General features: G+C 34.3%; 1 protein-coding gene across 14 annotated transcripts in view; it reads right to left on the bottom strand.

The window, feature by feature from the left end:
* Nucleotides 1-13,147, bottom strand: part of C2CD5 (C2 calcium dependent domain containing 5) — a 96,348-nt gene that overhangs the window by 20,421 nt on the left and 62,780 nt on the right. For all 14 annotated transcript variants that reach the window (XM_030804831.1, XM_030804836.1, XM_030804835.1 and 11 more), the window contains 8 exons: nt 9,600-9,764; nt 6,177-6,317; nt 4,159-4,222; nt 3,352-3,413; nt 3,038-3,136; nt 2,462-2,551; nt 1,872-1,959; nt 758-844 (listed from right to left, as the gene is read on the bottom strand). In XM_030804831.1, the coding sequence (XP_030660691.1) occupies nt 758-844; nt 1,872-1,959; nt 2,462-2,551; nt 3,038-3,136; nt 3,352-3,413; nt 4,159-4,222; nt 6,177-6,317; nt 9,600-9,764 (796 nt within the window). The remainder of the gene's footprint in view (nt 1-757; nt 845-1,871; nt 1,960-2,461; nt 2,552-3,037; nt 3,137-3,351; nt 3,414-4,158; nt 4,223-6,176; nt 6,318-9,599; nt 9,765-13,147) is intronic.

Here is a 13,147-nt window from a genome sequence, read left to right as displayed (position 1 = left end):
AACTGTTATCATTTCTCAAAATAAATTTAGTGAAAAACACATACTACATTTGTCTAATACATAATGCTACAAAATAAGGTATAGTAATTTTAAATTTTTTTGTAACAAAAATTACACTAAAATCAGATGAGAAATGGAAAACAATACCTCCCACTTTTCTCCAAAGATTATGCAGATCAAAATAGATTTATTGCTATTAAATTAAGGAGCTATCAATTTGCACTGGAAAAAAACACTGCAGTGTCTTATGTAAGTACATAACTATGTTCTTCAATTATCGCCACAGCAAAGACAGGAAGCTCATCCCTTTCTCACTTGTACTACTCCCACTCAAAACCTCTTCACATATCTTCTGAAAAAAAAAAGCATTCTGTTGTCTGTGAAAATCCAAAACTTTTTGTGACGGTTTAATTGTTGCTGGAAAATCTTACCAAATATAATATAAAATATCAAGTATTCTATGTGTGAATAGTTACAGTGGGAAATCCAAACCTTTGAAAATAAAGCTTTAATACATTAAGGTATGAGAATGGAATATCATAGGAAAAATTACCTTAATAACTTACAATGAAATTACTTGAGAAATTAAAATAAAAGGAACATTAATTTCTCCCCTTTATGAATATGAAGAAACATGTAATGAGGGAATGAAGGATAAATTTTCACCTCAAGGGTAGTAAGATTGCCTATAATGAAGAAGCAGTGAAAGGATCTAGAAACCAGGATTTGTGTTTGCTTTTTCCCTCACTTAACCAACCTTTAGCTGGTGGAAAAGGATGAGAAGGAAGTGAATCTGAACATAGTTCCAGTGGAAATTGTAAAAGTTCTTCATTATCTGTAGAGGCTAGAAAGGCAAGAAAAATATCAGTTATTTAGTAATGATCTATTATTAATTTTTTAAAATTAAGAATCTGTGACAACATACATATACATATTCTCAGCTCCATCTCCCCGCCCCAATTTATTCTGGTCATTTTCTCCTTGATTTCTCCCGTGGAAACCCTTCATCTGCATGATGCGGAGACTGGTGCTATCTTCCCTGGTATGACTGTTGTGACGCTTTAAGAGATTAATATCTGTAACTCACTTAGCACAGTGCTTTGCAAATAATAAATGCTAGATAATAATTAATATCCTACAATTTGTCCATTACTAGCTTTATGAATACTTAAACCGGTTACATGTCTTCTTTGATAAATATCTGAACACATAATCATTTAATACATCTACCTGACGTTAACTCACTGCTCAAATCTTATCAATGCTATATATGTAGAATGTAATCAACTTTTAAAAGTTTAGGACTAATCAGGAATATTTCATTTAGCCAGTAAATCATTCAAACTATACAAGAAAGTATAGTATCCACCATTGTGTGTTTTTCAGAACAGTTTCCAATAATTTGGATTTCTTCAGAATATATTAAGAATACTACTTCCTAAATTTTACTGGATTAATAAGGCCACCTTTGTGAATCTGTTGAACACTACGGAACTTGTCCTGAAAATAATACACAGGCACACAATTGTGCTTACTACATCAGTAGGTCCTCAGATGCCTTGAAGACCTTGCCAGAGATCTTAGTATAGAAACCCTTATATTACTGCAGAATTAATACGCTATAATTTAAGTCTAAAAAACCAGCAGCATTCTCTATGTAAATATCAGTCAAATACCACCCAGTCGTGTGAAAAATATCAAGTCAGCCATATGCTTATCCACACAGTTATCTTCATAAAGATGAACAGAAAAAGCAGCAAATATTCTTCAAGAAACAAGTAATTTATTGAATCCACCTGTCCTCTATATTTTATCACTGAACCGTAACACAGACAAACACAAACTGGACTTCCTATCCGGTAAAGATTTACCTCTTTGCAATGACTTTTCAACAGGGGTTTTTGTGCTTTGTAAAGCCTGATTTTTGTCAAAAGTTATTGCGACTGCTGTGACTGTAACCTGGAATTATAAAAACAGTAATGCTTAGCAAAATAATCACTGCCCAAACTAAGTTTCTTCCATACTTTTTTTCAGTACCACGGAACAACCTATACCAAATACCTTTTCTGGTTAAAATCCTCAACCAGAATTATATATAAATTCACATACACAAACTACAACTATGCCAAACAGTTATACCTAATCTAGATACTCCAGAAAGAGCTCAAGAACCTTATCTGAAAAATGGGAACTGGTGAAATCCCACATGATGGGTACAGATCCTACTGTATACGTGCTGAAGCATACGTGTACTTACCCTTCAGATAACTAAAGTTCAGAAAAAGAAACACATATGGCCTAATGCATACTAACATATATTTTTTAATATTGTGAGGTAAACTAGTATATATTTAAGTTATTTAATTATGGCAAAATTATGATAATGAAACAGATAATAATGAAAATAATAAAACAGATCAGATAAAGACTATTATATAATAATGGACTAAATCTTAATTACCTGAATTAATTCATCTTCAGGCAGAGATACTGTAAAATTTACATGGCAAAGGCAGCAGGGGATCATAGATCGTAGTTTAAAGTACAGGCTCTACACAATAGAAAATATTAGTAATGTCATTTTTTTATTGAAAAATTTTTAAAAGCTGATTCTTTTAATGTACATTATATTATAGCAAATGGAGAGTTAAAAATAAAACAAAATTGGTCCACTTTTGTTTTGTGTATTTTTATACTAATGATATACTTTTTAATATTTAAGTAGACAGTAAGATTTAATCATTTGTCAATAAGTCACAAAAAATAATATAGTAAGTTTTTTTAAATGTACACATATACACTAGATGTTTATGGAAGTTAAAGCTATTAACTAACTTAAACTATTTCTTTTATAGTATGATATAGTAAGGGGGAGAGGACAACTTTAGTATCTCACCCACTGATAGAGGTAAGGTAAGTAGGTAAGAATGATTCAGCCCACAACTGTGTAAGGTATTACAGATAATACAGCAATATAGACACTTAAAATTTCATTATCATAGACGCATGAAATAAAATTTAGTCAGAAGGTTCCTACCTTGAGCAAATTTTCACAGAGATCATTAAAGTTCTTATTGAGAGCTTGATTAGTCAGGTTGAGGCTGCTTAATCTGATTACTCTTACTGAAGTGAACATCTAAATGTGGGGTGACATGTCATTTTATTATTAACTAAATATTTTAACAGTTGATAAATTGCCAAATAATGAGCAATACTAAGTAATGTAGTAGAATAAGGATGGTATTTTAATGGCAATAAGAAGGTAAAAAAAAGGACAAAACAAATATTTAGATGGAACTTACTAAAATAACTTATGTGTTATGTGCTTAAAATTAAGAAAAAAAGGTTTACCTGTATTTCAGATGTCCAATTATTTATACCGGGCATAATTTCTGTATTACAACTATAAAATCCTGTCAAAATAAATTGTAATCAAAATATATGATAATATTTCATTGATTTTTACGTTAAATGACATTTTTCAATTATTATATGAAGTTCTAACCATAAAACCCTTCTTTTTTTTCTTCTAAAACTATACCTGCAGGAGACTTTAAACCATCCTAATAAATTATCATAGGTTTTTTTTTCCATGTATAGATATAAAAGGACTAAAAATCACTTTCACCTAAGTTCTAAGATAAGTAATTTTACAGTATGTTTTCTACCTTGGAGTAGCAAAGTACATGACAAGCTGTGACACTGTGATAAGTCCTTCTTTTAAAGTAAAATTAGGGCCGGGCGCGGTGGCTCAAGCCTGTAATCCCAGCACTTTGGGAGGCCGAGGCGGGCGGATCATGAGGTCAGGAGATCGAGACCATCCTGGCTAACACGGTGAAACCCCGTCTCTACTAAAAACACAAAAAATTAGCCGGGCGTGGTGGCGGGCGCCTGTAGTCCCAGCTACTCGGGAGGCTGAGGCAGGAGAATGGCGTGAACCCGGGAGGCGGAGCTTGCAGTGAGCCGAGATCGCGCCATTGCACTCCAGCCGGGGGGACAGAGCAAGACTCCGTCTCAAAAAAAAAATAAAAATAAAAAATAATAATAAAATAAAATAAAATATGACAAAAAAAAAGTAAAATTAGGACTGTAACAATTATGAGCGAAAACATTTATATGTAAAACTAGTTTCATCTCAAGGGTAATTTTTTTGTTCACCTGAAGGAGGAGGAACATCAGTAAGTAGAGAATGGACATCTTCCATGGCATCTGTGTCATCAATCTTAAAATAGAGATTAAAACTATTATATAAGTAGTAAATGCATAATTATTTCACATTTTAAAAGAACTATTAATAGAGTCAAGAAAAGGCAGAGTCATTTTTCCCTAAGTAAAAATATGTAACAAGAAAAAAATTCTAATATCAGTAAATTCCTCCACAGTAATAACCACAAATACTTCCAAGTGAAATATTTTACATACAAAGTACACTAAGTTAAAAAAGAAAACTAGCTCTTTCTCAAGCCTTTATGAGAATGTTTCTAAAGACTTACAAAGACATCATAAGCAATCATTATTCCAATTTGTTTAAATTAATAAAGTGTAATCAGATCCTTTCACTAAATGCAGAACTGCTTTACAATGGAATGAGGTAGAGATAAACTTAGACATATCTAATAGTAGATCTAAACTCTATTTTTCTCATAAAATAAATAGGTCCAAATTCTATTTTTCTTACATCACCGTATTCCACTGTGAATAATAAATAGGGAAACTATCCAGCTGGACAGGCGCTGACATTCATCTGCACCTCAGTTTCTAAGTCCTAACCTGCAGACTCGCTAAGTTTCTTCCCACATCACCCTGAGGACTTCAAGAACCACTTTCACTTCCACTTCACGTGGCTACCCACAGTCACAGCCATACCTCAACCCATTATTCCCCAAAACGTTCCACACCCAGGATCTCGAGCATTCTCCAACTACAGTTCTGTCTCTTTGTCCTCTCCTACTGGATCTTCCACTTGCCCTCTGTCTTCTGCCCATGTTTGAAGCACTTTGTTCTCATGTGCCTCTCTACTTAGCCAGGATCCCAAGATCAGACATATCAATAATGCCCGAGATTAAACTTCAGGTAATGTTTGGCATCACCTGGAAAGTTTGTTGAACTGATTCCTGGGCTCCACCTTGAAATTCTCATCTACTAGGTCTCAGGTAGAGGCCCAAGAATTTGCATTTCTTACAAGCTGCCAGGTACAGCTGACGCCACAAGTAGTCACATCACACTTTGAGTAGTAGCATTGCTGTAAATAGTACCCTGGAACTTTTAACCTCCTTGACCTGACATATTTTCCATGACATATTTTCCATTCTCAGACTTTAGAGAAATGTGGGGAAAAAGCGGGGGACAAATAACCATGTAAGTTGAGTTTTCTACAAATTGACACTCTCACCTAGGTTACGCCTGTGCGTCTCTCATAGATCCTTGTTACAGCCACTGGCACTGTTCCTGACTCTTTAAACCTCCAATCCCATCCCAACACAGCTCTACCACCAGCTTCCTGCTACACCAAGATCAAAGCATCTGATTTTTTTCTCTCTCAACTTACATCTTACCCATTTATTTTCCTTTCCTTCAATATGAAAAGGAAAAATCTATCTCTTTGGGAGCTAACCATTCTACAGGGGAGTGCAGAGGAAGCAGATCTGTGAGGAAGGAGTCTCCATAAACTTTTCATGTGACATTTACTCTCTGGGAAAGTTACTAAAGTGTTCTTAGTATCTTTTTATAAAGATGGACCAATTATACCTTTTGAATTCTGTAAGAAAATACTACACTCAGAATTCACAGTGATTATATTAAAAAATGTTATAACTACAGTAATATACAAAAAAGGCAATAATTATAGTAAGTTAAAGAATGGCACTTTAATTTCTTATTTAAATTCATTCAAGTTTACAAAAATAACTTCAAAGGTTTAATACTATTTTATCATTATTTCAACCCATACATGAACTTTTTCAGAACCATATGCATTATTGTATCAGTCACCTGGTACTGAACAAACATATGTTACCAAGTTCTGTTATTTTCAAGTTTGTTGTAATTTATATAATAATTTTTTAAATATTTATAACAGTTGTAATGATATAAAAGTATCATATTAATTTAGTATCTGAAAAAATGTGTATCTTAGCTTCCAAAACCTTTAAGAAATTAGTCCAATGCCACATTACCTCCAAAACAAAAGCATCTTTTTTCCCATGTGAAAGGTCTAATTCTGTAACTTCATCCGAGCTTTCTGATTGAGATCTTAGAAGTCTTGAGCGTTGCCTAGGTTCTGGGATGGGTGATCCTATAATCTCTTCAGATATCTCCTAAAAGAAATATAATTGTTTTATATCATATGAGATTATCTTTTCCAGTTTAAATTTTACATCTTTATATTAGTAGACACCTACCTGTGGAGAAAAAGCCTGTAAAATATACTCAGTGAAGTCTGTACTTAAGTATAAACTTTAAAACTAAACTTTTATAGCAGATATGGCAGCCTTAATGATACACGAATCAGAAAAATATACACAACTGTCACAGACATAACAAGATAAAACTGACATCTAGTGTACACACAGGACACTACAATGTGTATGGAACTGGCAGTCCTTACAGCTCTGAAATCCAGTACTGCTGTGTATGCATATTTTCTATTCATTATGAAAGTCCTCATAGGCCTTAAAAATTTAAAGACTTATGTTCCTAGAAAGAATTCTAATCTTTTATATCTTTTCTTATCCACTGGTAATTTTTCAAAGCTCCACATAGCAAAACGTGAAATATGATCAATGTATGAGTATGAATACATATATACATATACTATGCACGTATTTGCTATTCAATTTATTAAGCTAAATAAACATTGGTACTTACAATAATGATCTGTTTAAGGTCAGTGTATGGTGCAATACTGTATGGCTTAGTGAGCTTTTTGCTGTTACACAGCCAAAGATCACTAGGGGTTCTAAGTGTCTGTTGGCCACAAGGAATGCTGGAAGATTGTGAATATGTGAACACAAAAGCAAAAGCCATAGCCTATTGCTGATGCAACAGAATTGTCTTTTTAATAAACAAGGAAATTGTACATAAAATTTTTCAAAATATATAGTTTTAAATGTTCACTGGTAGTATACACCTTAGATAAAAGACTACCACTGCACAATTTCATAATGTAATGATCTACGGAGCACTTTCACATCCATTTATCTTATTTGTTAATCTGCCCTCTATAAAGTTAACATTATAATAACTACAAAATGGAAAAGAGCTGTATTTCAGAAGTAAATTAGTAGTCTGCCTAAATTTGGAAAACTAGCAAGTGTAGAGCCAGTCTAGGACATTCTTTTGACACACAGTGCATGCAACGTTATTCCCACTAGATACCACACTACTTTTTATAATTTTACAACAGTTTTAAATTCTGTTACGCCTTTGTTCACAATGCCACAGACTTAACAAATGTAACTGTCTGGTATTTAATACGTTCTAAACTCATACTGAAATTTCATCACTGTTATTCTAAGAGATGTGCATCTTATTTTGATACCTTTGATTATCTCCATAAAGCTTAAGTGGTACTACACCTTTGTATTAGAAACATTTTTTAATGTATTGAGAAAAAATTCAAACAGCAGCATTTATTTCAGTGAGGGCTATCATCCTAAGAGAAGGAACACTCTGATCTACATATTCAGGGTGGACATAACACAACACTATAATGTGTATAGTGGCCTGGTAATCAACCTTGTACACTGACTCTGTCAAACAAATGCTGAGAGATTATGCTAAAAGACTATCATGTAGTCAGTATCTACAATAAGGAAAGACATATTAGAAGATTCATAAACTGATAAGTACTGTTGTGAAAATACAGTCATCCTCAACACATGAAATTCATATATGCTAAAATTTTTTAAATCATAATAGATTTACTCCCTCCTTCCAAATGTAAACTGTATGACACATAGTAGCAGCTCAATAAGTACTGAATGAAGTAACTTAATTCATAGTCTTATTTAAATACATCCCTGTCTCCAAAGGGCTTACATTATAGTAAAGGAAGACAGATATATAAAAACTAAGTATAATAATATGTAACAGTTTCTACACAAGTACATACAGGTACAACAAGTACACAATGGAGGAAGAGTCCATTCTTCCTGTGGGAGGTCAGGATGGATTTACAGAGGTGAGAAACACTATTAAGTAAGTAAAAAAGTTCAGTTCATATCATTAGAAATAATAAATGAAGAATATATGAAACCATAACACAAAGCTTTACAAATCATTTTTCCCAAGTGGCATACTATAAACAGATGTTCAAATATCAAAATATAACTATCAAATAAAAATAATGTACTATAAAAATAAGCAGTCAGTAAAGTGGTAAACAGAGAACTTTTACAAAGTCTATTTTTCAAATATGAATATGTTAACACATCAACATTTGTATTCATTTTAAAGAAGCCCTAAGTCAGTATTGTTCAATAGAAATATAAAGCAAGCCACATACATAATAAAATAAAAAGAAACAGATAAAATCCATTTTAATAAAACATTTTATTTCATTCAGTATATCCAAAATATTAAATTTTTGACACATAATCAATACAAAAATATTCATATTTTACACTATTTTTTCACACTAAATCTTTAAAATCCAGTGTATATTTTATACTTACTACACATTTCAATTCAGACTAGTCACAGGTGCTCAAAAGTCACATGTGGCCAGTGGCTACCACAGTGAATAATGAACAGTGCAGCTCTAGGTCATATCCTTAAAATTCCTCCCAAACTAACAACTATGCTAGAGTAATATGATGAAAGCTATACATGTGATGCAACAATCCAGACACACTGTTCCAGAAGACCAGCCAAAATTAGATAAGACGTTTAAAATAATAAAAACAACAATAATGTTATACTTTCCTTTTGTGAAAGTATTTCATTATCAGAGACTCATAAAAAATAGTTTCATTCTAACTCCAACCCACTTTTCTTTCAATTCAGACTATTGCCACAAGTCACCCACAGAGGAGGAAGCATTGTGATACTTACTGCAAAGTTAGTGAAAAGACTGATTAAACGAATGACTAGGAGCAAATTTGTAAAAAAAAAGAAACCGTAACTGAAAAACTGTATTCTTTCACATTTTTACCACCGATAAGAATCTCTTTTTACTAAAAAAAGAACATTTTAAGCCATTTATTTCATCATTCAACAAATACTAAGAGACTACTACCAATAGGAAATTTTCTAGGCAATAGAAATAAATCCCTCATGGAGCTTCATTCTACCAGTACTAACAGGCAATAGACCAACAAAACACACACACTCACAAAGATAAGAACTATAGAAAACAATAAAAGAGGGAAAGGTGATAGGAAGTGGCAAAAATGAAGTCATAATTTTTAAATAGGATGGTTAGAGTAGGCTTACCCGAAAAGGAGACAGTTGAGCAAAGACATAAAGGGAGGTGAAAGAATGAGTAATAAGGAAAGCTAAACAGTGAAAAAAAAATCTTGTGTCCTCAGTAAGATAACCTAAAAATATACTAATAAACAATAACTGATACATTCACAATGTAGGTTTGTTTTACTTACTGGAGGATTGATTTCATATAACTCTTTGTTTTTAGCAATTGTGTCATTTATCTTCTTCTGCATATGAGAGATGTGTTGTTCATATGAGCCATCATTAGGAGTCTTCCCAGCAATCTGAATACCACCAGGAGTTGGTAAAGCTGCTAAATATACACCTGTGGCAGACTTATAAAAAATAATGGGGAAATAATCAGAAAAAAATATCTACAGAATAACAGTCCTTAAGTTTTCATATTTAAGAATGTGGTCAACAGCTGAGTGCAGTGGCTCACACCTGTAATCCCAGTACTTTGGGAGGCCGAGGCGGGCAGATCACTTGAGGTCAGGAGTTTGAGACCAGCCTGGCCAACAAGGTGAAACCCCGTCTCTACTAAAAATACAAAAATTAGCCAGGTGTAGTGGTGTGTGCCCATAATCCCTGCTACTCAGGAGGGTGAGGCAGGACAATCACTTGAACCCGGGAGGCGGAGGTTGCAGGGAGTCAGGATCATGCCTCTGCACTCCAGCCTGGGCAACAGAGCAAGACTCTGTCTCAAAAAAAGAAAAAAGGGGAAAAAAAAAACCAAGAATGTGGTCTTTGCTCATTAGGAAGAATATAATCAGCATCAGGGTATACATAGGACATCTCTGGAAAGACACACAAAAACAACCGGTAACAAGCATTGGTTTCTTTTGGGGAGGACCCTGGGTAGGTGGGAGACAGTTTTGAAATGGGGATTTACTTTTCACTGCATATCCAATTATATTTTTTATGTTTCTACCTCACAATTTTTTTTTTTTTTTTTTGAGACAAAGTCCCACTCTTTCGCCCAGGCTGGAGTGTAGTGGCGCGATCTTGGTTCACTGCAACCTCCAACTCCTGGGTTCAGGCGATTCTTCTGCCTCAGCCTCCTGAGTAGCTAGGATTACAGATGCCCACCACCACACTCAGCTAATTTTTGCATTTTTAGTAGAGATGGGTTTTCACCATGTTGGCCAGGCTGGTATCCAACTCCTGACCTCAACTGATCCGCCTGCCTTGGCCTCCTAAAGTGCTGGGATTATGGGCGTGAGCCACTGGGCCTGGACCTACCTCATAATTTTTTTAAAAAAAATTAGAATTAAAAATAGCAAAAAAAAAAAAAATTAAAGGTTGCTAAAAAATAAATTTTTCATGAATGAGCAGACACTCTATCTTTAAAGGTGGCAAAAGTAAAGAGGAAACTTATGCAAGGCAAGAGACTGAAATTCAGAAAGGACAGGGAACTTACTCAAGCCAAGGCGGTAAATGTGGACAAACGATTTGAACTGAGTGTTTCTCACTCCAAAACCCAAACGCATTTCACTATATTGCCCTACCTTCCTAATTAGCAGAGAAAAATGTTTATTTGATACAGATTAATTTTAAATATCTAATTAAATTATTATTTAATATATGACTCTGAAACAGTACTACATTTCATTAGTACTGGAAAACTATTATGGGAAATATAAAACAAGGTAACATTTATATATATCCTTGTGTGCACTTATGTGTAAATATGCTAATATAAGCAAAGCAAAAAAAAATAGAAGTATAAACATCAGTGTTAACATCAAAGGGGTGGAATGGGAAAGAGAAAAGAATTCTTTTAACTCTAGATATGTGTTATTATTATTTTTTAAATTAATCAACTGCCAATTTTGTGAACACAAATCCTAAAAAGGGATTGATGAAAAAGTCTGCATGGTAGATAAAATTGTTCCTCAAGAGTGCTTACTCTTGGTTTGTTCATTAGTGTCCCTCACTGTATACATGACCCAATCTCTAATACTCAACCAGGGAACCCCCCTTCTCCATGCCATATGAAGCCTTAGTCCACCACCTCTAATGTGTTTTAGCTCCACTCATTAATGAAGCAACAGCCCTGAATGGCTGAGAACACAGACTCTGGCATCAGAGAGGCCTGATTTGAAATCCATTTCTAACACATGTAACCACATCACTTTACAGTCTCAGTCTATCACAGCACAAATTTTCTCCTCCTGTAAAGTGAAGATAATATCACATTCCTTCTAGAATAGCACAGTGCCAGACACCTAGTCGGCACTCATCAGAGATCACCTAATAAAGAAGCTACTCTTGAGAACTGAGGATTTAAGTGCACAAACTATAACAAAGCACAAAGACGAAATGTCAAACAGTGGTAGTTAATAGCACTAGCGATCAAGAAGGAAAGAAAAGATTAGTATGAATCAGAAAAGCAGTATTTGAGGCAAGTCTTGAATTACATCAGTGTCAAAAACTAGTTTCCTGGGGCTCAACCATCAAAAATGTTCGTTATAGCTAGCAAAATGTTTTTTAAACCCCTCGATTTGAATCCAGCTCTTAATTAACATGCACAGGCACCCACCAATCATTACAGTCTTGCATCAAGCACGAATTATACATTTATGTAATGTCCTCACTAAGCATACAAATTTTTAGACCACTGAATTAAAATAACCACTTTTCCCCAAGTTACTCTAAGTATAAAATAATTTTTTTTTTTTTTTTTTTTTTTTTTTTTTTAAGACAGGGTCTCTCGCTCTGTCAGCCAGGCTGGAGTGCAGTGGCACGATCACGGCTCACTGCAGCCTCAAGCTCCCAGGCTCAGCTGATTCTCCCACCTCAGCCTCCCAAGTTGCTGAGACTACAGGCACAAGCTGCCACGCCTGGGTAATTTTTGTATTTTTAGTAGAGACTGGGTTTCACCTTGTTGCCCAGACTGGTCTCAGACTCCTGCGCTTGAGTCATCTGCCCACCTCAGCCTCTCAAAGTGCTGGGATTACAGGCATGAGTCACCATGCCCAGCCTAAGTATCAAATATTTTAATATGAACCAAGTTACCTAATTGTTACAAATTTCTGTTGTTAGAAAACTGTAATACCTAATTAGTTTATCATCATCATACAATTATCCTCTACATACAAAACTTTACATATTTGCTCTTATAGAAAGATGAAACAGGAAACAAATGTGCATTTGACCTACAAATGTATAGAGACAAAAAAGTCAAATTCTATAAATTTCTTAAAATTAAATGTCTATGCATTCTCAGAAAGATGGCAACAGAATTCAAATTTGAAAACTGCCAATAACATAGACAAAATGCTGGTTAGCAAAGTACCTAGAAAATGAGAGAATTTCCATAAACGTGGTTCATCAGATTCCGTATGATCAATACAGTTTTTGCAGGCACCTGGTTCTCTGAGTCCTACACTACTTATAGAAGCAGCACTGGCTTTCCTCATTAACATCTTTCCAGTCAGAATTTATTTGCTAACAAGCCAAAATGAACATTAAGCTGAGACACAGGTTTTTCTTGTCTCATATTTCATCAGCACTTAAGAAACACACTTTTTTTTTTTTTTTTTTTTTTTTTTGAGACAGAGTCTCACTCTGTGGCCTCGGTTGGAATGCAGCGATGTGATCAGGGTTCACTGCAGCCTCAACCTCCCGGACTCAATTAATCCTCCCACTTAAGCTTCCTGCCAGCACACCTGGTTAATTTTTAGTTTTTTTTCTTTTTATACAGACAGTGGTCTCA

Source organism: Nomascus leucogenys, chromosome 23 (genome assembly GCF_006542625.1).
Source record: "Nomascus leucogenys isolate Asia chromosome 23, Asia_NLE_v1, whole genome shotgun sequence".
In the NCBI taxonomy this organism is placed as follows: Eukaryota; Metazoa; Chordata; class Mammalia; order Primates; family Hylobatidae; genus Nomascus; species Nomascus leucogenys.
This window is presented reverse-complemented; position numbering and strand designations above follow the sequence as displayed.